The sequence below is a fragment of the Lepisma saccharinum genome, chromosome 9, assembly GCF_977018435.1.
Source record: "Lepisma saccharinum chromosome 9, izLepSacc3.1, whole genome shotgun sequence".
Taxonomy (NCBI): domain Eukaryota; kingdom Metazoa; phylum Arthropoda; class Insecta; order Zygentoma; family Lepismatidae; genus Lepisma; species Lepisma saccharinum.
This window is the reverse complement of record NC_139237.1, coordinates 35,504,138-35,531,540: the sequence shown is the minus strand read 5'-3', so window position 1 is coordinate 35,531,540 and position 27,403 is coordinate 35,504,138. Positions and strand designations below refer to the sequence as shown.

The 27,403-nt window shown below is 37.1% G+C and overlaps 2 protein-coding genes across 2 annotated transcripts in view; both read left to right on the top strand.

Annotated features, from left to right (window-relative positions):
* LOC145992000 (sulfotransferase 1 family member D1-like) overlaps positions 1-27,403 on the top strand; it is a 513,969-nt gene that overhangs the window by 335,073 nt on the left and 151,493 nt on the right. The window lies entirely within an intron of this gene.
* LOC145992371 (uncharacterized) overlaps positions 17,208-27,403 on the top strand; it is a 41,856-nt gene continuing 31,660 nt past the window's right edge. Inside the window, exons 1-2 of the mRNA XM_083128754.1 lie at positions 17,208-17,265; positions 20,046-20,231. Coding sequence (XP_082984880.1) covers positions 17,208-17,265; positions 20,046-20,231 — 244 coding nt within the window. The remainder of the gene's footprint in view (positions 17,266-20,045; positions 20,232-27,403) is intronic.

Below are 27,403 nucleotides of genomic sequence, written 5' to 3'. Positions count from 1 at the left end.
TATTTTTTAGATTGGTCTAGGGGTTCAGAAGTTAACGCACTTTCTAAAATCTCCGTGTACGCCACTTGGGGATCCACTTTGAATGACAAGCATTAAGTTATAAATGATAGTATCTTTCCTCAGGTTTGCCGTAGAAACTTCAAGTTTCTTTTCTTTTGTTAAAAATGGTGTAAGCTTTCATTCAAATAAGGTTTCAGAAGAATGTATTTTTATGTATAGTTCTATGTAATTTTTAGAAGAATAAATTACTTACTTCAATAGCGAATTTCGTGCAATACCCCCCCCCCTTCAATTTCCCACCAATTTTATATGTGGGTAGCTCGGAGTGTGTGCTAATGCCTGATGGAAGAATTGGGATGGGCGGTTCAGAGACAGGGTGATAAAAAAAACCTGAGGGAAAATACCATCATTTATAACCTATTGTGTGTTATTCAAGGTGGAGCCGCAAGTGGCGTACACAGAGATTTTAAAGAGCACGCCAAGTTACAGGCTTGGTCACATGACAAGTGGAGTTGTTGTTCATTTGTTTGAAATTGCAGAGGTAGAAAGCCAGGAAGTTGTTTGTTGCAGTTCTTCAAATGTGTGGAAATGTATGTATAAGAACATTTGCTATGTGATTTCTGTGGTGAAACATAAGTGTTTAAAATGTGGAAAAGCAACGTGTTCTCGGTTATATCTACTGATCGTATTTGGCACTGCAGTCGAAGTGCAGTTTGAAAGATTTACACTTTTAGTCAACACCTTCAAGACCACACTGCAAGATCATTCTCGAAGTATACTCGCTTCAAGTATGGTCTTGCATTTTTTGGACATGGCCTGATACTCTCTTTGAATATTCCATAATTCATGTATTAATGTTAAATTTCAAGGGTACATATTAATTAATGTATAAAGTTGAAAAAAATAGGATGATATTTGCGAGAAAAATTGTTGGGATCAGAGCATCAACTTTGAAAATATGAATTTACTGGGCTGTGGGCTTACAAATGTAGAGAACCACTGTTGTTCAGAGCATCCATTTTCTTGTTCACCTTTGACGCTTCATCATTTACAAATGATTTTCCTATGAGAACATGGCACATGGCAATGAAGGAGATTTCCAATCAACATTTTTAAAACTTTGTTTACATCACCTATCCCAATACATGTTTATAAACCTTTAATGTACACTAATGCCTTGCAATAACAGGTTAGTATTATGTCACTTATTAAGGAGAAGTCTGATTAGATAGTGTGTCTAACTTGGCTTGGATATCACCCTTTTTGTGCTACATTTTCCAGTGATTCTTCCATTTCTAGTAGATTCAGCCACATGTGATAGATATTGAAATAATCTAATGTGTGTCTATTCAGCCGACATCAGTGTTACTATTAATACCATGATCCTAGGTGGATTACAGTTGTAACTTTTATGCACCCAAAATATGCCTGTTATGGCATGCAAGACCTTTTAACACATATTTTGATTTTGTATTTGCTAAACAAGCTGTGATTGATCAATAGTTCCAAAGTTATTAAACCTTGCAGTTAGCTACAATACTTATTGGTCAAATATGGGTCACAATTTTTGTTGTGCACCACCTTCTTCCACAGGCTATAGCTTTAGAACTATTTCTCAGAGAAACCTAATATTTGTATAGAACCTTTCCATACATAACTGGACCATCATCCAAAGGAATGACCCATATAATTTCTTTACTGATATTTAAAAGTAGTTGCGGTAGCTCAGTCATTAAGGCATCTGACTACCATGTGAGAGACCCAGGTTCGATCACCGGCGGGGAGAACCAGGAATTTTTCCACCTGTTCAAGCAGCTCCGGTGCCCACCCAGCGTCATATAAAGTGGGTACCTAGAGAAAACTCGGGGGGGGGGGGTAAAGGCAGCCAGGGGCATGGTGCTGATCACATCACCCCCACCTTCGGCTGTGATCAAGATATTGTGGGGACCTAACCTCACACCCCCTATACGCCATCATGGCATGGTGCATAACACAGGGGAGCACTTTAAAAACTGTTTAAGCTATGTATATGATGCATCATATCTGGTTGAAAATATATATATATATATATATTATATATAACTTTTTGAATTTGGTATTGTCTAGCCTTTTTATATAAATAAAGTTTACTATAAGTTGTCTTACTTCTGTGTACATGGACATCTCCAGGATCTTTTCGAGGGGGGTGGGCAGGAATATTTTTACCCCTCAAAAAACACTATTTCAGTCTGAAATTATCATGTTTCTTCAATGAATTTATAATAAATAACATGAATTACCGTGACTGAAATGAAATTATGTGTGAAATATGTAGTTTTTAGGTGGACAGTCATTTTCCTTGGCTCCGTTCGGATGTCCATATCTGTGTATGTAAATTACAGTGGCACATTCTCCAATTACCACGTTTACAGCTAGTAAACCAACTTTTTTTCATATTGTATTTCATTTAAAGTATGGTTTATTGCTCATTATATATTCTGCAAGCTACGAAAACAAGCTTCTAAACCAGAATTTAAGTAAATTATTTAAAAAAATCTTAAAAACTGGTCTCCATCACACCCTTCTGATGACCAGGTTTCCTCCCAGATTGTAGGTAAGGGAGACGAAAAGAAAGTAGGACGAGTGGTTATTTAAAAACATGAGGCTTCAGGGTGCTTGGCAGAGGCAGTGTTGTTATGTGAAGGGAAATTAATCTTGGTACAGGGAAACCTATGTCCAATTGTAGGTAAAAATTAGGTAAAGAGGGAATTTTATGAAAAATTAAAAAAAGCAGAAAATTTGAAGTTGTTGGATTTCCATTTTCTTTTATTTACTTGCATGCCTTCATTAGTGTTTTTCTTCTATTGCATACATTTCATCTTTTTCATAGGCCTATATCTGGTACACCAGATCAAATTTTCAGAAACCTATGTGTTACTGTATAAAAAGCAGGGTACCAGTTAGATATAGTGAAAACACATTTAACTCGTTTATTTCCGAATTATTTACATTTGTACTTACCTTATATGCATAGCGGAACATTTTTCAACTTGGGATTATGTTTTTTTTTTTCACTGAAAAAAGTGTAATTTTTCACATTACAAGTATTTATTGGTTGTTGCTAATTCACTTTTGTGACACACAATATGGCGGGCAAATCTTGACTCACGTTGTCTATCGTCAGCTGATATGCAGTGTTTCCAAACTTATGAACCGAAAAATGCCACACAAACTATTCACAAAAGGTTTTTAAGCGAAAATTGATCCACAAACCATTCATGGAAGGTTAGGTTAGGTTCAGTTAGGTTAGGCAAACAGAAAATTAAATTGGGGGAAAAAACCGCTCACACGTCATCTTGTAAAACTACCGTGTGGTTGCTACACTAACACTTATTAACCGAAAAATGATGGTTTTTAGGTTAACATTGATCCACAAACCATTCACAGAAGGTTAGGTTAGGTTCAGTTAGGTTAGGCAAAAATAGAAAATTAAATTGGAAAAAAAAACTCGCTCATATGTCATCTTGTAAAACGACTGCATGGTTGCTACACTGACAGGGGGTTACATATTCGAATGCACGGAACATTTGATTCACGTAGTTGACGGTAATGGTGGCACGAGCTATCGTGCAACGGAGATACATTAATGTTGAAAATGACATTATTTACCGGCCGAATAAGTTGCACGAATCGAAAGAACACTATTCCCAGCTTCCAAAAGTCCACAGGAACTCAATTCCATAAGTACTTTCCCTTCATTTCTCCTGTAAATTTGAAGAATTCTGTTTTCACTATATCTAACTGTTACCAAAAGCAGAATTTATACTAGCATTAACATGAACTCATTTCCTAAAGTATATATTTTGGTCCTTTTCATCATGGACATAATGGCATTTTAACTTTGTGTTCTGTAATTTATCTTCAAATTCTAAACAGGGTCATTCCATGTGAAAATGCTAAAAGAACTAAACCTGACCCACCTAACTATGAAAGTATGAGTGCAAAATGTGCAATTTTTTAAACACCTTTAAATTGCAGTATTTTGGCAATCATGCCACCTGTAGAAGGGTATTGAACAAAATCTTCAAACATTTTGATACACGAATGACTAGTGTCAAGCACATGGGGCCGTTTACCCACCATACCCCTCCAGAATTACATTGAAATTTATATTAATCGACAGATTTTGATGTTTTGCATAATATAAAATTAGTTGCAGCGTGCGGAAAACACAAATAACTGAGATATTCGATCATAAAGTATGACCAGCAAAAGCAAAAACATGCCATTTTGGAGTGCTTCTGCCGCTTCTTATTATTAAAACCTTGTGTATGCACACTCAAATAGCAAAAGAACAAGTCGATAATAACTATTGGTACCTAACCTAACTATGTAAAATTATACTTGCTGTTGTAGAATGTAGTTTTGGGTGCTAGATTCAATTGCGTGAAGCTTTCAGGCTCTTATTGGTAAAGAACACTATTTCACAGTGGCACATTTTCGCGAGCTAAAATCAACTGAAAACGTTCACAAACAACAAAATATTCATATACCATGCAAAAACTTTCACATTCTATAGAGAATGTACACAGGGTCAAGGGTGCCAAACTCCACAGTATGTGTTAACAGACGTAAGTTGAAATCGAACCATGTAAAAATTACGTACGTAGCATGATGAAATCGCAATAAAACAAAAGGAACTTGGGCCCCAAAATCACTATAAATTGTTGGGCATTTATGAAAAAATGTGGAGGTTGTACGGATATATCACTGCCTTACATAACACACTCATATCAACATATTTCAAGAAGCTTGCACTAAAATATCATTAACTATTTAATGTGTAAAAAAAAACAAAAAAATCAGTGCATTACAACCCCTCACAGAAGAGGTTTATTCGGAAATATTAATCTGGCTAGGTCTAACATTGCATTTAGAGGGGTGTAGGGGTAAATTTAGAGCCAAAATAACTGTAAATTGGGCATTTGTGAAAAAATGTGGGGTTTGTGCTGATAAATCACTGCCTCGCAGTACATACCCATATCAACATGTTGCATTTTGCTGGAATCTTGCACTAAACGATCATTACGCCAATGCTAAGGTTTCTCTTACAGACATTTCTTTCGTCACAGCTCCTCTTGCAGTTTTCAATATCATAATTTTATACTCCAGTTATTGCATTATCGATTCAACTGTCTACTCACTTTACAATATCATAATTTTATACTCTAGTTATTGCATTATTGATTCAACTGTCTACTCACTTTCGGGAGTTTGTAAAAGGATTTCACCTGAAAATGATATCAATCCGACAAATTATTCACACTCTTCTTTATAATTAACATATATTCAATTAATATACAGAATAGGACAACAAGCATTTTCGCGGATCCCACTCAGTTCAGCATAGGAGGAACAATTCTTGCTTCTGATTGGTCGACTTGGCGGAAGGGACCTAACACTTGTCTTCTGCTGGTATTTTGAAAGGAAGACACGTATTCTGCAGCCACACGATGTATTTGTTGAAAATGTAGCCTAATGAGAATTGTAAAATGTACACTATTTTCTAAAAATTTAATGAAAGTGCGTATTTTTATTCTGATGGTACGTTCATCGGAAGGTAACTGTAGCTAGCAGAAAATAAAATCCATTCATTTAAATCGTAAAATGTATCTTTAAATATTCCAACTTAGTGAAGCTTTGTAAGCAAAATAATTCTTGTACGTCCTTTGATTTGCGTTTCATTTTTCTATCTGCGAGAAAGCAACATAAATATACTTGGAATATTTTATCAATGAGTAGTACTGTAAATTACTGGAATAATGCCTGTTTCTGGCAAATTTGAATATTTTGCAATTCCCATGGCAAGACACCTACAAGGTAAATGAAATCAACTGATTACAAGTTTCAATGTAAATCGTGAGATGGTACATTTTTAAAAATCAGCGACTTCAAAATATTTATAGAAACCTTGTATAAAAATGTTCCTAAAATTTAATGAAGTTTATTTAGTGAATTTTTATTCAGAATTTGTACACAATGGATAAAAACTATCAAATGCAAATGTGAGCATAGCTCATAAGTTGTATGTTTCATTTGTTGGAGAAATCTTACACATGCATCTGACTACTTATATTTCTCCTTGAAAGTGATAGCTAGCTATATGTAAAACAACAAATTCAAAATGAATAAAAAATGAGCATGTCAAAGATGCTAGTAAATTAAAAATCTTTTCTTGGTAATATATGAGAAAGATCAGCCTGTTAGACATATGACCTGAACGCTAATAAATAAATTAATAAATAAATACGAAAATTCAGTGTCAATGTTTTCAAGATTTCACTTTCCATTTTGTGTTTTTTCACTACTTTGTATTAATTAAAAACTTCCAGCAACCCTAAGAGCTCTCGAGTGTCTTTTTCAAACATTGATTTTATGCTCAGACAGGCTAATCGGCACTGAAATTGCCGTTCCTTTTTGGATCTTTAAGTCAAATTTATGCACATTAAGGCTAATCAGATCGGGACTGGACCTACAGTTTAAAGTGGAATCCGAACCACTATGTGCCTCCACCGGGTATCGAACCTGGGACCCCTTGATTACAAGGCGACGACGCTACCACTGCACCATCAGGGAGGCCCTGAACCTAGCAGGAATCTTACCTGAGACCATTTGATTACTACACGTATCTATTGATTGATTGATTTGGTGTTTTAAGTTCACTTCATGCACAGTAAGGCTAATCGGGACTGGACCTACAGTTTAAAGTGGGATCCGAACCACTTGTGCCTCCACTGGGTATCGAACCTGGGACCCCTTGATTACAAGGCGACGACGCTACCACTACGCCATCGGGGTGGCCACACATATCTATTATTTGTCCTAAGTATGACATAGCATAATATGTTTGCAAACACAAACATTATTTATTTCATGTTATCAGTTGTTTGAACATGTAAACAAAAATAATTATGGTTTCGAACATAGCCTGCCCAAATATCAAGTAATGAAATCCCTATCCACTGTGATATTATTGTTCAATATCCAAATCAGAATATCAATAATAATTAATCATGATAGGACTTGTACACTTCATAGAAGACAAAATTTAAAAAAGAAAATGTGTTTTAAAACAAACATTTGTAGAAGAATTTTTGTATTAATACTTTGTAATTACTTGTAGAGGGTTTTTAAGCAAACTAATTTGTTCATATATGGACAAGCACATTGAACAGTGCTCTTAGAATGAATAATTTTTGTTACACCTTTGCTTCATGTGCAATGACGATCATGTCAGGCATCTTCCTCCAAATATGTAATGATGATACGTTAACATCTCAGCATCATGTGCTACCGAGTAGTAGTGGAAAGAAAAGTCTTATGGAAGTAATCGCAACCTTTTGAATCGATTCACTTTTATGTAGCTATAGTTCGTTACAGGGTTCCCTCATTACACAATCTTTCAGGGATCTCTCTCAACACTGCATCTCTTCTTGTGTTTAAACTTAGAGACTCCCTATCAGCACCATTTGCAGAATGACATCAAATATCTATACAAAATTGTCAATGGCAAAATTCCTTGCAACACACACCTTCAGGAATTCCACTTTCGAGTGCCTATGCACATAGGATGTATCACAAATATATTTTACACAGAAAAACCTACACTAGGTATACCTTTCGGTCTTCCATCACATGACATGCTTGTAAATAATCAAGTAGTGTTACTTATTTTTTGATAATTTGTCAATCATTTTTGTGATATTCTTAATTTTGCTCTTTAAATTGTTGACAATTTCAGTGTAAAATGGCTATCCATGCTGTATCGAAAATTTTCTCAGTAAATAAATAAATATGTATTAAATAGCATTTCCCACATAATTGTAAACAAATTTAACATTTGAACTAGATTAAAATAGGGCCTCCACAATGGCACAGTGGTAGCGTCGTTGCCTTGTAATCAAAGGATCCCTGGTTTGATACCTGATGGAGGCACATAGTGGTTCGGATCCCACTTTAAACTGTAGGTCCAGTACAAATTAGCCGTACTGTGCATAAATGGACTTAAAACACAAAATCATAGATTAAAACAGAACAGTCATATTTCAACAACTTGAATATTATCTCTGCCTCTTTAGGTTGAATATTGTTATGTGAGGACTCAGTCTGCTATTCCTTTAAAAGTAGACCATGTCACAGTATAAAAGTACACTTCAATTTTTCTTTATATATTTATGCATATGTAATATTGCAAGTTCAAGAAGTGGCAGAGGTTACAGACAGAACTTTATATATATATAAAGCTCACTTTATGTATTAAATTAGGGTGGCTACTCTCAGGGAATTAAGCGTGAATTCTGCTTGAATTTTTAACCGCAGACGTGAAAAATTGTAATTTGTATTTATCCAAATCCCATTCAATTTATACTAATTTATAAATGCCCTGAGGCAAGTTTCACCGTTTATCTTTATCGAGGAAGGGGAAAAATATGCATGGAAAATAGAACAGAATTCTCTCAATCCATTTACTTTGTTAGTGTCCTTTGCAGAAAGACCTATGTGACAGACGAAAGATTATTGCAAGATATCTTTAAGTTTATTAGGTAATTCGAGTTTGAAATTCTCATACAACTAACAATTTCTGGTAGGTTACTCTATCTTGTAACATTTGTGACTTGTGTTTGTAGATGTATTTCAAGTCTGAGTATGTGAAATAGAAATGTAAATTATTTTAAATGTATATAAACCATTTAATTGAATTAGACTTTTTGGATAAGCTTGAATCACACAGACTCTTTGTATTGTTAATATATTTGTGTGGATGGTGAGAGGCGGTAATACATAACGTTGAAATAGAGAAAACATCTTCTTGTATACCTCTGAATTTTTTGAAAGTTCGTCTTGAAAACTGGCAATTATAATTGAATTTTATCATGTTCCTAGAGTAGCCACCCTGTAAATGTATCCATGTTATAGCTTGTTAATTATTTATTTTTATTACTTGTTCAACATATCAGTGACCATTACCTTACATACCAAGATTTGAGAACAGTTTCTCCAGAGTGTCTGACATGCCACTGTTGATTTCTATTTTGCAACTGCAACTACATAATTTCAGAATGTCCACAAGTACTGGAGGTTTATTACCTTCGCATTTCATAATTTTTTGTTTGTGAATAAAAAAACTGATCTGGAGTCTTATACAGAATCTATTTGGTGAACAAATAATACCATGGAAAGAAGCATGCTAACGTTAACGAATATTAATATTCAAATATCCTGCTTCATCGATTTGAACTTAGAAATGATTCTTATCTTGGATAAAAATGATTGATTTTAATGTGATACTTTAAGTGGTTCTGCTGTCTTCACTATATTTTATTTTTTACACTTGTTCATTAACTGAAAAACTCCCACCTAAAGTTTAAAAGAGATAATAGCAAAGAAACTGCATTTTTTCGATGGTAATATAATGTGTGTTAATGATGAACATCTTCAAAATACTAAGCCATGCAGAAAAGGCATGAGGATGGAGAGCACAGAAGATTTTATATAAAGAAATTTCAAAAGATAACAAACTCTACAGACCAATAAAATTCATTATACATTCTTCACGTATTTGCATATGACTTAATTTAGTTAAGTTAAGTTGACTCATGATCTCACCACCAAACGTTCCAGTCAAATGGTCAGGAGTGGCATGTTGAATTGTTTCTACATGTAACCACTGACTTTAGTGTTTGTATGTGCCTATGTTTCAGAGACTGGTTCTGTCTCACTCTTACATGGGACAAGATGGAAGCAAATACAGTACACTAAACGGGAGCAGAACCAGTTTCTGAAACATTGGTACATATAGAAACTAAAGAGAGACTTCACACTAAAATGATGTTTCACTTGGAATGAATAGCAACAATTCACACTGATCCACTGCACAAGCCACCATTGGATTGTCTCATCCTCAATTGACACATGTTGCTTCAGTGTAAAAAATATCCCTAAAAAAACAAGCAATACAAAGTCCCAACCAACTTTGTCTTGGTTGTTTTTATGGTGTTAATATGTGATGTACAACCTTTTTTAAATAAATTCCCCATGCCTGTCTGTAGCTTCCATCAGAAGGTACAATGCCTTGCCATCCTGAATGCCCTTTTCCACAGGGCAGTAACCTAAAAGCAGTGATATGTGGTGACGTCGACACTTGGGGTAGCAAGGGGGGCGGGGTTGGTGTGGGCCACACCCCTCCTCCCTTTAGGGCCAGTATTCCTACAAAAAAGAGGAATGTCAATAACAGGAAAAGATTGCAAAATTATGAATGAGTACTAGAAAAAAGTACACGTAACCCCCACCCACATTCGAAAATAAAAAAAAAACTATTTGATTTGACTCTAAGCCAGAGATCCTGGGTTCGAATCTCGGATTGGCCATTTGTGTACTTTGTGTGTGTCCCTTCATCAATTTTGTCGTACCAAAGGTGGCGGAAAAGGGAAGTAAAATAAACCAAATTGAGCAATCAATCAATGATTTGATTTCATTTTTGTTACTTAGCGTCGCTTTTTTGTCACATTTGGTTAATTGCGAAGATGATAGGATGAAATTGATGAAGGGACGAGCACAGGGAATGCCCATGCCCGGGTCGGGGTTCGAACCCGGAACTCCTGGTGTCGTAGCATGCTGTGATAAGTACAAAAAAGTACACGTAACCCCCACCCACATTTGAAAATAAATAAAAAAAACTATTTGATTTGACTCTAAGCCAGAGATCCTGGGTTCGAATCTCGGATTGGCCATTTGTGTACTTTGTGTGTGTCCCTTCATCAATTTTGTCGTACCAAAGGTGGCGGAAAAGCGAAGTAAAATAAACCAAATTGAGCAATCAATCAATGATTTGATTTCATTTTTGTTACTTAGCGTCGCTTTTTTGCCACATTTGGTTAATTGCAAAGATGATAGGATGAAATTGATGAAGGGACGAGCACAGGGAATGCCCATGCCCGGGTCAGGGTTCGAACCCGGAACTCCTGGTGTCGTAGCACGCTGTGATAACCAACCCCCCCCACGCTTGGTTGATTTGGTGACAGGTAACAAAACACAACACACTTTTTTGTAGTTTCTTCAATGATATTAATTTGACTTTTTGAGTTCTGAGATACATTTTTCATTCCAAATTATTTCATTATTCACTGTAACACATAGGACAAGAATGCGCACTCATCACGGGTTCGAATCCTGGCATGGATTGTTCATATGAGGTCCCTTAACCAATTTCATCATATTATCACTCAATCCTCATTTTCGCGATAACCAAATGTGGCAGAAAAGCGAAATAAAATAAACCAAACCAACAACAATATGAACACGCGTTCTCTTGCCCAAATAAATACATCCGTATTTATGACTGTTAGAGGCCAAGAGATTAGTATATTTAAATAAAACACTACTAAAACGAGAGTGAGAGAGAGCCCGAGCACATATTTGTAATTTAATCATTATGTATTCCATATTTGAAAAAGAAAGAAAGCATAACATTATTGTCTGCACATAACACGTTCCCATTTCATAAATAATAAAACTACATCCCATATTATACATACGCACATATTGTACAACGTGTAAAAGGTTGTGTAAATACAGAGAACGTAAGTACTGCAGAAAATTTTACCCTGTGTTCTTTAGAGGATTTACAAAAAAATTATGAGAAACCAATCCCCTATCTGCCCTATAGGAGATAGACTGGGGGACCTGAAAGCCTGGGCTTTCAACCATTGCAGCGGGGGACAAGGGAGGTAGAGGTAGAAATCTTCCTTTTCCTTGGGCCGGCCGTTTCTACCTGAAACTGGTCTGGCGGAAGAAGAGCGAGCTAGGGTATCCAGCCAGCTTTGCCCGCGGAGAACACTGATGGATGAGAAGCGCGTGGAAAAGACAGTGTTGCATATGAGCTGTGGTGGCTTTAACAAGACAATAAATATTGTGATTTGAATATAATTCGAGATGTGAGATTGATTGATCTATCTCTGCTAGACTAGCTACTCCTCAGTGCACGTCACTGCCTAAAAGCCCATAGTGCCCATCTCAAAGCACATCATCTGCCAGTCGTGAATATTCTTGCCCGCAAGGTTGACACACACACACACACACACACACAGAAAGTTGGTATCTATATTAATTTTCTACATCTCCTGCAAACCAGAAGAAACATGCATGCCTTGTCCAGGTTTGAAAGTCAGCATCCCTGGTTTCACAGTGCAGAATAGAAGAAACCGCATGCCAAATACAATTTGCTGGTATTACAAACCTATGTATTGTTTAACTGCTTGCTCTTTTAATGCACTGATTTCTAATGCTGCTTGGAGACATACCTTCATGACCAGTGCTTTAAGTGGTTTCAGTCAATAGCCAGAATGTCAACCACAAATGAATCAACATGAGTACTACTACTAATGATGACAATAATAATGGTGATTGGTATTGTTATTATTATTGCATACAAAGTAAATATAAACACAAACTATCGCATCTGTTATTTCAGAAAATTTAAGTTGTCATTTGGATTATAAAAGACAGCACTTGCTATTTATAATATTTTTTCCAAAATTTCCACACTGCTTACTGATGAGAGACAAATTTAGTACAAGAACTTTCTCTTCATCTATTGTTTGCAAAATATAATGTAACAATAGACAGACTTTTGTAGTGTAGTAAATACATAAAATGGATGACCCGCAGGAACTGAGTTCTGGCACAAAAAGTGATTTACCAGAACGGAGTTCCAGCTCACTTTAAGCCCTGTTCATGACATGGCATTGTAAAGGACTTTCTAGATTTGTATGCATCCATCATTGGTTTCAAATTTGAAGCATTATGCTTAAGTAAGAAAACCACATGTTTCTGTAACTCAATACAAAAGAGGAGCATTTGCACTACTTTCATTTACAACCTAACAAGACTGTTGCATGGGTGTATTTAATCCAGGATCACTTGTGTCTATAATTGTTACAAGTGCTCAAAGTGGCGGGTAACATGGAAAAATTTCCATAAAGCATCCCTCAGTTTGGATAATTTGCACAGGCATCTTTCCACCTATTGCATTGTTTCCATGTTGGTTCATACAAGCACCCTCCTATCCCCAAGCATTCCACCAGCCCAGCTATTAATTTCCACTTCAAGCACTGATGATAGGGAGACCCAGGAGGACCACTAGTGGCAAGATATTTTCTATCTTATTTTCCATCAATCTTTGTTTCTATGATTACAATTATTATGAATGGGAATGAACGGCAATTTATAGTAGATTCGATTGCTGAATATATTAGGTGATCACATTTCAAAAGTGTCACTGAAATTCCCAGGTTTGAGTCCCAACCTGTTCATAGATGTTCTTTGTGCGTGTGTCATCATCAATTTCATCCAATAATCACTTATCCTCATCATGATTAGCCAAAATGACACAAGAAGAGAAATTAAATAACAATACAACAATAATTTCAAGGTAATAAAGGGTGTTCCGTATAGGATGTCGAATTTGAATCGAGTGCTATTGTTTTGTTTTGAGGTTGGCAGACTAGTTCTTAACAATGTTGGTATCTGTTGTTATGCAGATTAATGTAGCCTCAATTGTTTTGACTCGTTTGTTGTGGTTACGATGTGGAACTCCATGAAAAATTCCCGCAACGAGTGATCTCTTTGCACGGTGACCAGGAATGGCCGGCAAGGTCATGTGATCTTACACCCTGTGATTTCTTCTTATGAGGGTTTGTGAAATCACAGGTGTACGCCAACAAACCACAAACCCTTTTGGAACTGAAGGTGGAAATCATACGGGTGATTGGAGGCATCAGGACAGACATCTGCGAGAGGGTTATCAATAATTTTGTGGAGCGCATAAATGCATGCAGACTCGGTAGGGGTGGACATATGCCTGACATTGTTTTTCATACGTAAATGGGAGATGTTACTGCTTACATATATGTTAGACATAACTATTTTCATGATATTTTCCCTATTGTTATTTAATTTTCTAATTCGGCATCCTATACGGAGCACCTAACGGCGAAAGAAACAGTAAGCAAATTGTCCACCGCCATTTTCATTCGGTCTGAATTACACAATGTGATGACAATGAATTGAAATAATGACTTCAATAAGCAATGCCTGCTTCGAACCAACATAGTTTCATTCCTTAAAACAACACAGGATGTAGAATAAAGAAGTAATGAAAATGGCAGTGGACAATTTGTCTACCATTATCTTTGCAGTTGACTGTACATGTAATGTATATGTATCGCTAGTAACAATCTACCAGCTGCGACCACATGCTATATAAGCAAAGAACAAAAAGATGTAGAACTAAGTAAACTTTTCTCCAAAAATATTATAATGTTTAAGAAGAGTGGATGTACATTTTATGCATAAGTTCAGGTTGCACTTATTTTTGGTTGTTTTTTATTTTCGTTAGTAGTGTGAATTGGAATAGAGGTATGGGTAAAAAGGTAAAGTGCTCCCCTGTGCATAGCACCATGCCATGAAGGCGTATAGGGGGTGTGGGGGTAACGCCCCACACTTTCTTGATCCGGTCGTGAGTGGGGGTGATATGATCAGCATCACGCCCCTGACCGCCTTTACCTCCCAGGGTTTCCTCCAGGTACCCATGTTATTCGATGCTGGGTGGGCACCGGGGCCGCTTCCATCGTTAGAAAAGTTCCCAGATTTGAACCGGCCGGGGATCAAACCCGGGACCTTTAGCATGGTAGTCAGACACGTTACCGACTGAGCCACCGCGGCCACAGTCTACAGTAATAGGGGTATGGGGAATTAATTATTTTATTGGGTTATTTTTATCAACGTGCGAACATAAAGACATTTCAAGGTGACAAAAATTAGCATTTTAAGTTAGATATACACTTATACTAAAATTCTAACACACATTGACACAATCACCAAAGCAGCTGAAATGTTAACATTTTATCCACCCCTTGACAAATGACCATCCTAATTAACACACCCAAAGAACATGAGACGGAACCCTTTAACTGGTTTATTGGACTTTGCATACATGACCCCCTGTAGTTTATCTTTATTTCTTGATTTGGTTTCACTTTGTTTATTTTACGTCACTTTTATCCGCAACTTTGGCTAATCACGAAGGTGGAGATAAAGCGATAAAGGGATCATCACAAACACATATTGATGACACACAAACAAACTCCTGGAAACACATACCTGTTATCACATATTCTGAAGTGTAATTGTTTGGTTTGCAATAGCGAATTTCTTCACTCGACAAATGCATACCAAATGGTATTAAAAAGATGATAATGAATATATAATAAAAAATATAATACTACATCATCTCATTTTAAGAGATAACAAATTTTGTCAAGGAGACCAGGAGATACTCCCAGCTGTTCCGGGAGCAAGCCTATTCATCTCATGACACATTATCATTGTTTTCACACTCAATGTGTTAAACACCAAACCATTACACCAGGATAGCATACACTAACCCTGGGTATATGGAGTGTTCACCACTGCTGTTTAAATCAGAAGTTTTTTGAAAATTAAAGTTCTTGTCTTTGTTAATTTAAAAATATTGACTGGATTTAATGAGATCTGTCAAATGTAGTTCTTTTATATATATATTTGGAAATAGATTAGTTTTTCTAATGGTAACACTTATAATAATCTTTTAACTAGCTAAAAATAAATTGTATGACTGCTTTTTTATTTGCACAATTTATGACATCGTTTGCAAACAAAATACCATTCTTGTTCTAATGTTAGTTTGGTATATTTAACCATAATATTCAAAATTAGGAGCATGCCTAATTTAGAAATTGAAATCAGACTTGAATACCACACTGTTAAAACAGATAACGGATAGAACTGGTATGTGTGTAATAAATATATCCTTTGCGGCAGTTTATCTGGCAATGGCTATGATAAAATGAATGGAATGCTGTTTAAACCTTCATCCTATTTTATACAAAGGTAAAGTGCTCCCCTGTGCATAGCACCATGCCATGAAGGCATATAGGGGGTGTGGGGTAACGCCCCACACTTTCTTGATCCGGTCGTGAGTGGGGGTGATGTGATCAGCATCATGCCCCTGACCGCCTTTACCCCCAAGGGTTTCGTCCAGGTACCCATGTTATTCGGCGCTGGGGCAGCTTCCAACATTAGAAAAGTTCCCGGATTTGAACCGGCCGGGGATCGAAGCCGGGACCTTGAGCATGGTAGTCAGACGCGTTACCGACTGAGCCACCGCGGCAACCTATTTTATACTTTGTACTTTATATTTCCTACCACCTAGGTGGCTATGCATGGTGAGCAGTCAAATCACAGCCTCTATACCAAACTTCCCTTGCTCGAGTTCTAGCCTGCAGATGGAAGTTACTTTGTTTGCCTTAATCTATTTCATGTGATCACCATTTCATCTTCATCACCACTATTAGCCAAAAGTGACAGAAAATCATTATCAAGTGAGAAAAATAAAACTACAATGCATTTATGTTCCCTATCTGTATTGTGACTCTGACCAATAAATGTTAAATACTGAAATACACAATGAACACACATTAAGAAACAATCATGTCTTATATTTGTTGAGAATTGTAAGGAAGAATTCCTGGCTTCACAGCCCACAGTGGAAGAAACAACTCTCCTAATGGGATTAGGTAGTGCACCATTAAACTTAAAACTCTTATTTTGCACCATTTCATGGTGTTTCACATTGTAGACATGCACACAACATGAATAGGCATTGTCTATGCATAATAATATAATAACATTTTTTAGTGGTTTTCATTTTTCCTGCAATGTTTCGTCTGGTTTCCCAGAACATTTTCAAGCTTACATCAAAATTAAATAAACACACACACATGGCTAGCCATTCTACACTTCTACATAGTGTGCTACACTGTGTATCAGAAGAACTTTCCATGTACATATTTTTTCCACATCAAAACACAACAGTGATGTTTATTTTTTTTACTTAGAATTAAATAACAAAGCTCCCCACATGCATGCATGAACTGAAGCTAAAACCACAGTACTAATCTGATATTCCCCGGACAGATTTCTTCAATTTTACACAAGAAACTACTTACGATAATAAGTTCCTGTAGCATTGTCTAACATCTGGAAGGTGTTTTGTGTGATGTAACGGATTTCTTCAAATTTAAAAGTTTTGGGGCTCATTTGGGGGCAGGTGACTCCAGCCAATGTCTAACATGCCTTTAACAGGGACTCTAGATAAAGCCGGGGAGCTGGGGCAGAGGCGGGGCTGCGGTAGGTCAACTACCCCAGGGGCGGAGCCCAGAATCGGTGGGAAATTTGGACTCAAAAATTTCAAACAAAAATATTTTTTTAGTTTAAATTTCCCACCGATTCCGGGACGAAAAATGTGAATACACCTTAAAGAATATTCTGCGAAGCAGATAGGTAAGTACAAATGTCAAAAATTGACAAAACGAAGAAGTTATAGGTGTCCGGGGAATATCATATTTTACCAGAACCGCCTATCAGTTAAACAGGCATATACTGAACAAATTAGCAAATTGCTTTTTCCAAACTTGAAGCTTACTTCTGCACACATTTCCAATATTCTAAATGAAGTGACCAGGTTTCTAAACTCCACATGTGCATAATCTACCTAACCTGGCCTGTTACATGCATACATGCACTCTCTAGTTGTTAGCATGTATCAAGCTCACGTCAGTTTGCATTTATTTTTGTTTGGGTCACAAGTACTTCTACTTCTGCACACCATGGGTTTGGAAAAATTACCACAAGGTGTTCCGATATTCACTGCTACTGCTAATATGTCACTTGACGTAGGTATGAACGTGTACTTAACACATTCCCAAATGCTTTTGTTGTTAGGTTAGACAGGTCAGGTTTAGAGTTATTAGCGTTAAAAATACTTCTGTAAATACTTCCAATACCTGATAATCATAATGTGATTTGTGGTATTCAGCACTTTCCACTGTCCCATATGTTATTCTCAGAAACTGGTGAAAATAGCTCCACATGCTATCCTCACAACCTGGTGGCAGTAGCCTCATATACTATTCTCACCACCTGGTGAAAATAGTCGCGACATATCTAAATGCATTTTCCACCCTTCTATTCAAATTGTTAAAATGATTACACAGTCAAAACTTGGACGCATTTTAGTGTAAAAATAGCAAGAAAGAAATATTTAAAGGATAAAATTAAAGTTATCAAGAATACTGCTTCGTACTTAACGTGTTTTTATTTTCTGCACATTACACCATTACAATATTTCTCTGCTGTATGAAACTAAAATTTAGCAGGTGATAAAGAATTTCATGGTTCACTTCAAATGTCTACGTTTTCGCTTGTATTGATTTTTTTAAACGTAGACGTTCCTGCTACACCCCTAAAACCGGAAGTAAACAATGTCGTGACGTCATCGATGGGAACATGGCCGCAGTGGTGACGTTGTGTAACTGTAATGACGTCACTACTATCTAATCTTTTCATTGGAGGATAAGGAGTAAGGAGTGCGGAGGAAAGTTTAAACGCACGTCATCCATATCAAAAAGTATACACGGAAAGAGCGCAGAGTCCGCCTAAAAATGGAAATTACGCCACGCATGCGCACTTCGTCCCCCGAGGTCTGCGACACTAGTGACGTCGCACCTTAGGTACAGTGAACTAACATGCGCTCTACTGTTAACAAATGAATGCAGCATCGCGTGAGTGTATTCGAATTTGAAATAACGATTGTCCGTTTGGTCCGGCCTGGTTTCGTTGAGTGTAGGCTGACCAGGGGGGTGAAACTCTCATACCGCGAGCTGTGGTCTTCGTGACGTCAGCGATGTTAGCGACATCTATTGGCAGTGCACCCAAGTTATGCGCTTCTCATTCGCGAAGTATTTCATAGTTCTACGCTAGATGTCACTCCATCGCCAACTAACAGTGAAACCAAACACAATATACATTTGCTGATCCTAGTTACATTGAACGTTTTTAGGACATCTACTTGAAAGTTCTCGCAGGAATATCTCCAGAAGAAGTCTTGAATTTTAAGTTTGTTTTATGCACAGATAGGCTAGTTGGGACTGGCCCAGCAGGTTAAAATGGGATCACACCATTAAATGCTTGAAATGGACAACGATGTGCGGGGTATCTCCAAGGTAGAAATATCTACGCAAAGCATCCCCATCTGTCCTATTTTATAATTTATTATTTGAAAATATAGGAGAATTCAACAACTGAACTCACGGCTCGAGCTAGCATTCCCTCATCTAAAAACTTCCATTTCGAACACACTCTCCAGTCTCCACCAGTGTGATATCGAACCCGACACACCTTGATTACATGGCAACGAAGTTACCATTACGCCATCCGGGATGCGACATGGTCTTATTCATCACGTGCATTATGTAATACAGTGTTGAACTTCTTTCCTTGAATAAGAAACTCGAAATCTGGCCCTGAGTTCCCAAAGAATACTGTAGACATCTTAGAACTAATTATTTATTAATTAGTATTAATTATGAATTATATCTAATCCTTGGTATTTGCTGCTTGTAATATGAAGCTTATATTACACAGCGCTTCACATTGATATTTGGCAGTGTCTGCTGCCACGTTCTTTTTCTGCTGGAACCTCAAAAAAGATGCGCGTGGCAGTAGACTAGGTCTTTGTTTCATCGTGATTTCATCATGCTATGTATGCAATTACGTCTGTAACACATACTGTGAAGTTGTAGCGATTATTTAAGATTAGGTCCCTGAGCATTCTTCTAATAATAAACCTAAATGCTCTCGTAGTTAGGTTAAGTTCTATTAACATTAAAATAATATCGCTAAATGCTTTCTAAAGAAAAAGGTTCTACATTACCTGTACATTCATTCCCACTAATCATAAACTTGCATTTCTCTCGTCTTAATCTGTTCTTAAGATTTGTAACATCCTCTTAGCAGACGAATTACGTGGCAGGAGCAAATTTGATGCTTATTCTTACTGCTGACACGTGCGTGGCAGCAGACGCGGCCTTGATATTTATTTCCACAAAACATTTTTTTCTGTCATCCAGTGCTCAGCTCATTTTCTGCGGGTAGAGTTAGCAACACTCATTCAACGTTCGCCAGCCCCCGCGAGCTCAGCTTTGAATTTGAAACGGCTGTCACCGCCAGTTGGACAATAGACGTGGATAGACAAGGGTCGAAGGTGCAGCGTGATGTATGGAAGATGCTTTGTTTTGGACTCGTTAGCAACGGCAGTGGGTGGACATGGGCGTCCGTAAGGGGGGGGCCGTGGCCCCCCCCTGGAAAATGAAAGTCAACCAAAAATTATATATTTTTCGCATATAATTTAATTTTAGCTGCAATAATGTATGTTAATTATTGCATGAATATGATACATTCAAATTTAAGCAATGTTTTTTGAGGGAACAACACTATTATTGGAGAAAATATGCCTTCCTTGCCCCCCCCTGGGAAAAAATACCTTCGTTGCCCCTCCCTGGAAAAAATCCTGCGGACGTCCATGTGGGTGGATGCAGTTTAATGCACTGTTATTGTAACCTATAGCTGCAAATTAGTTATTTCGCTCATGCTTTCATTGAAGAGAAGATGATATTAACAGTAGGATATTTAAAAGGTAAAAAGGAGAAACAGAAAAATATTTGAAATATATTTGTTGGTACAACCCCCTCCCCTCCCTCTCCTCTACACAGCCTGCCATCTAGCGTGCCCACAGAGAAGCAAATCGGCAACGTAGTTGGGTGCACTGCCAATAGGTGTCGTTAGTTTCGCCCGTGACGTATTAAGGCCACAGATTTTAACATTGAGTAAACGAGTCTCTCCTAGTAGTTTGTCTATGAGGCTGACTGCTACCGTTGACGTCGAACTAGAGTATAATAGTTCGTTCGAGTTCGGGTTAATCAGGGGGGTGCTATTCCGGCTTCCCGCGCTACATCGGCACATGAAGGTCTTCTGCTAGAGTGACGTCAAAAAGGGGATCCCTCAGCTGCGGGCCGCTTAATAACATGTAAAATCATACAAGTTTATCGCCTCATAGAGGCGATTATAACTCTTGGGAAGCAATGTTTATAACATGTAGTTCTTCTTCACTGCTTTCCCGTACCTTCTCAAGTTAACTGAGGATGGCAAACGAACAAATTCATGCAGAATTCAGCAAAAAGGGAATCAATGTATTTGGTTCTTTAACACTATTTGTCTACACTTCTACACGCAGCAATAAAGTTAGTTGGTTGGTTGATTGGTTGATTTGGTGTTTTAAGTCCACTTTATGCACAGTAAGGCTAATCGGGACTGGACCTACATGTTAAAGTGGAATCCGAACCACCATGTGCCTTCACCGGGTATCGAACCCGGGACCCCTTGATTACGAGACACAGCAATGAAGTTAAATGATTATTAGATGAGAGTCTCATCTCGAGACGAGCACAATAGATAAAACACCCGAAAAATCGTAAAGTGAAACAATTTGAAATGCCTGTGTGTGCTGGAGGGGGGTGGGAGTAGAGTCTCGTGCGCATATTTTCATGCAAATAGTTTACTAACTTAATTAATTATAGCGTGGACATAACTGCAACAGGATCGAGAAAGTAAGATTGAACGGAAAGGATTAAGTAAGTCCCTCTACATGTATATAACGGGTCTCCATGACAGCATAACGCTTTAGGAAGCCAGAGGCCCCAGTTTGAACCATAGTAAGGCATATAGCAATGTTTGTCTCATTCTCCACTCATTAGTTCATCATTCATCCTCATAGTAGCGATCAACCCAGTAGAAATTCGTCTTTAAATGAACGACACATACATACATATTGATTTATTATTATTTCGTTTTTCTGCTACTTCTGGCTAATCGCGAAGATGAGGATGAATGGTGATAAGATGAGGCGGATGAAGGGACAATCATAAACATGTAAGGACAACACAATACAAGCCCCACCAAGGATTATAATGGCCGCGAGTCCAGACGCCAGAGCCTCGCTAGTCACTAGTATGTAAAATGCAGTCCAGGGTGTACTACGTGGAAATTAATACAATTGGGCACTCAGGATATATATATATATATATATATATATATATATATATATATATATATATATATATATATATATTGTGTGTGTGTGTGTGTGTGTAACGACCCTATATTTATACTTTTTGTAGTCTTTGGTATGAGTCCTGTCGAGTTGCATCCACGGAAGCTCCAAAATTTCGGTGTTGTGTGCGTGTGAATAAAACTATTATTATTATTATGAAGTTACAGTTACGCAATAATAAACGTCTAAGCCGTATGAATGCAAATATTGTCATCAGTTTCAATAATACGAATGTCTATAACAGTATCCTTCTTATTTAATTTTTATTTAACAGGTAGTTTTTTTTTTGATACGGAAGAAACATGCATCAAATTATGTCAATATATTGTACATATATTCAGGTAGTGTTGTATTTTAAAAATTTCCAGCAGTAGAATTTCAGCAACTTCTTTGCAGGGGCGACTTATTGTTGACAAGAATTAATTGAAGTTACTGCTGCGTAACATAATAAGTACTAGTATATTGCAAAATCATAGACAAATTGCAGTGGGTGGAGGATGTCTATGCAATTTATCCTAGTGGGGGAATTTTCTTTAAGAGGATTTTCTTAACTAGAGAAATAGCATTCCAAAACCTTTCCCTCTTTGAGCACTGCTGCCTCTCCTGTGAAAAAATCTTGCGGTCGTCCTTGTCAGATTGCGTCATTACGAGGCAAATATTTTTTTCTTATTTATAGGTTGCTTTCCTGTAACTTTTACCTAATTGGAAGGCGAGGATGAGTAACGAATAGATGAAATTGATGGACACCCGCAAAGGGACACAATGTCCAGGCGGGACTCGAGCCTTAAACCTTCGCTGGGTAGCGAGATCGTTACTGAACGAATTAACGTTCTCATCTATTTCTATTTGGAGGGCCTTCCGGATGGCGTAGTGGTGGCGTCATCGCCTTATAATCGAGGGATCCCGGGTTCGGTACCCGGTTGAGGCACGTAGTGGTTCGGATCCCACTTTAAACTGTAGGTACAATTAGCCTCAATGTACATAAACTGGACTTAAAACGCCAATTCAATCAATCTCTTTTATTATTTCACGTCGCTTTTTGACATATAGAGCAAACTAGAGTAATAAAATGAAAATGAAAGATGAAATAGATAAGACACACAATGATACACACCCATGCCTCAACCAAGGTTCGCTTCTGAGTTCATAGAGCCTTACGCTAGCGATTCCTCCAGGTAAGGGATATACGATAGACGATTTGACGTACACCGAGGGGGTTCATACCTGCAGTTGGGAACATTCAAATGGAAAGTAATTGCTTCCAGTTTCCGAAAGCGACATGGCTTTTCATTGTTCGGTATAAGCCAACTTCGAGGCACAGATTTCTCCCAGATGCCAGAAAAATCTGCAGGTTCAGTAGTAGCGATCAGGTATTCGTTTACAGAAGTGCTTGTGCTGTTTGTCTTGAATATTAAAGCGAGTAATTTTAGGTCGTATTACGTGTATTCGGTGTCTGTACCATGAGTAAGCGTGCCAAAGGTAAGCATTCTTGTGCTGTTGCAGTGTAACAATTGGGGCTTTAAGGAATCTGGCACCACATCTATTTCTATTTTGAGGGCCTCCCCGATGGCGTAGTGGTGGCGTCATCGCCTTATAATCGAGGGATTCCGGTTCGGTACCCGGTGGAGGCACGTAGTGGTTCGGATATGGAAAAAGTTATTCAATTTGAGATTGTGTTTGCATCCTTCCATGGGTCAACTGTTTCCAAGCAACATAAAGTTATGGACACTCTAAAGACAGTACTTCAGTCAAAATTTCCTGAAGTTAACGAAAAGATTATTTCCCTGTATGTCAGAACAAGAACTTTTATTAGAATTCGACATTTGAATAAACTAATGAAACTCAAGTCCATGGAAGCAAGTGCAGCGAGAAAAAGACGACAGTGGGTAGCATCGTCTTCAAAATCATAATTCTCCAGGAAGGGTAAGTTGTAATGAATTTTTATTCTTACTGATATTTATTTCCGCCTCGGCCTCCACCGTATAGTGATTAACAAATCACATTGCTAAACCAAGACAGAGGCCAGGCCTATTGTTCATGTATTTGTTATTTGACGTCGCTTTTTTACCACTTTTGGTTAATCGCGGCGATGAGTGTTGATCACATAAAATTGATGAAAGGGCAGGCACAAAGAACATCAATGCCCACGACGTGACTCCAAGTCGGGAACTTCAGTGATGGGATTCAAAGTCGAATACGCGGTTGACCAGATTCGCCATCGAGCTGGCACGAGTTTCCTTGAATTTATTAAGGGATTACGCTTTCCCACGACATTGCATTTTATCCACTTATTATTTATTTATTAAGTTCTAAAAAACATATCTTGATGTTACGGTTTTTTAAACACAAATCAGTTTAGGTAGAATATTTCTGCAATTTTACCATAGTGTAAACTTTAATGTAAGCGAAAGCATGTGTGCATCACTAGTTAAAGATTTTCACATCTACAAAAAAAAAATATCCAAAACCCATTTCCACCTCACTCAAGGATTATGTTAATTCAATTCAAATTGTACGCTGGTTCAGTGCCATGAATCTAACCTTTACTGAACAGAATGAGATTGGTTCATAGAATGTATCGCCGAAAATCAATTTCGCTGATATCCCGTTGTCGCTGTTCTATTTTCATTAGATACGAGCTCCAATTACCATTTTAATCCTTCGTTTTAAAAGTTATTCAAACACAAAAATAGTTATTGGGGGTCATTTTAAAGTTGTTTTTTTTTTACTTCATTACTGTCTTCATTTGATTATTTTTATTTTCTAAGAATTTCGGCGGGCTGCAGCCCCTTAAGCCCCCCCTGCGTACGCCAGTGCTTGCCACACTCATCTAGCCTACGCTCCCATCAAATTTATCATTCATTTTTATTGTTGCGGTTAAACTAAATATGTAGAAAAGCGACGTCATATAACAACAGCGACAGCGACATCCTATGTATACTAGATATATAAATTATAATGAACAAATTATTAATAACAAACATCTGTGAAAATTTGAAAGTATGAAGGATAATAAGTATTGGTGTGGTAGCAAAATATTTAATACGTAAAATTGTATTTATTTACCCATACGCAACTTCAGATTTCAATGTAGGATCAATATAAGAGGATAGTCGTGATTACTTTTTGCTTGATTTGTATAACGCCATTTATTGTAATTGCGTGCTGTAAACTTCTTCATATTATTACCTAGGTCTTATTCCTTGCGTTTTGCTTATTATTCTGCCTCAAATGCTTAATAGAACCAAGATATGGACAATTAAAAATGAAAATATTTTACCGTAAGCTTCCATTGCTACGCGAGCCTCGCCCCTTGACAGATCCCCTTGGTCACGTCAGAGCTCGTTGCGGCTTCTAGCCAATGGGAAAGCTCCGTGTCTCGGAATGCTCTTCCTAAAATACTTCTATATTCCTTGCGGGTTAATGTTGTCAAAAATTGAAACTATGAAGATAGATAATTATTTGAAGCAGTTTGTAATGATGTTTCACCGAATATGCTGGAAAAAAGCGATGGATATACATACTATATAAGAGAGAGGTACGTATTTGTGTGTGTAGTTCCTTACTTCACGTGTATTTTAGTTCCTATGTAACAACAAATTAAGCAAATATATGAAATGGGGATATATATACTTTCATGGGTGGAAAATAAAATGATGCTATGCTTTGGTGTGTGCACAGACAAGTGAGACCAAATTTATCATTGAAAGAAATGGGAAACCAAATAAACATTACAGCGCACACATGGTATTTAGATAAATTGACCACATATTTATACTAAAATTAAAAGTGCTGGCATTATTTTGAATCTTTCTATATCTTTAATTTTTGTTTTGCCTTTATTGCCCAAATTCTTATTTTTTAAAAGTTCAAGCTTGTGAAAGAGTAGTTTGATGTTCATTCACTAAATACATAGAGATATAAAATGTTATTTAATTTATATTATAGTATAGACTGTGATTGTAAATGTATTTTTCTTTTTATAAAAATACTAAAATTTCTTTTTTTTTATTACAGATATTCACAGGTGTCGAATGGAATGGAAAGTCTGGACTGCAAGGACACATTTCGCTTTATATGTGAAAAGAATACCCTGCCTGTTTTCTGCAACAATAATACTGAAAAAATGTTTCAGTGTGGTCGATTTTTGTTATCTTGTTAGTGAATCTCCATAGAGGTGAAAGGGGTCAATTCTGTTTCTACGTACCGTACAGTTTTAGTGAATGAAGAAATTTTTATATAAAGATGATATATGATTTCATTGAACATTGTGTTTCCAGACAGTGTATAGTGTTAGTAGTAATAGTATGTACATCAAAAGGGAGTGAAGACAATAGCATACTTTTTATGGTGGTTATGTGAATCTACACAAATGCAGGGAGCATGGTGATGATCTGTTTTGATTAGTGTTTATTTGTGGCTGCTTTGTGGTTTCATGTAGTGTGCTAAGATACGTGGTTCTAGTGTATAAATGGGTGGAATAATGAATTCTAAGAGAGTAATTCTATTTGGTTTGTTCTTTTTCCTTACTAAGGTGTAGGCATGAAACAGGAGAATATATTGAGGTGGAAATAACACAGGAAATATATTTAAAAGCACAACCATATATTATAATGGAGGGACTTGCTTCATCACTGTGAAGCTAGCTTTCAGGCTATTTTCACCAGGTTTTAAAACTCTGCATGTGTATGATCTATGACCTGGCTTGGTCTTTTACATGGATATAATTGTTGATGTGAATCAAACTTACGTTAGTGTGCATTTATATTCATGGAGTTTGAAAAAATACCACCAGGTATTCTTATATGGACTGCTGCTGCTATGTCAGTGAATGCTAATGTTGTTAGGTTAGGCAGCTCAGGGTCTCACTGCAGAACATGGGCTGCTTTTTGCCTCTAAATAGACTAACCAAATTACGTACCTTCTACTTCCATTTTCCGGTGTTACTTTTCCGTTTACTATTATATTATTGCATGTAAGAAATGTTTTTCCTGCTGCTAAAAGCAATGCATTTCTCCATTCGTTCGCGTCCATATTGTTTACGCACAGTTGCTGTCATTTATTTTGTTTTTCCTGCTACTAAAATATTGCAATTCTCTTATTCGTTCGCATCCATATTGTTTACGCAGTTACTTTATTTCGACGAGGAATGCCTACAAGGTTAGGTCTGTTAGGTTAGGTTCCAATAGCATAAACACAATGAAAAATGTTTTTCCTGCTACTAAAATAATGCATTTCTCTATTCGTTCGTGTCCATATTGTTTACGCAGTTACTTTATTTCGACGAGGAATGCCTACAAGGTTAGGTCTGTTAGGTTA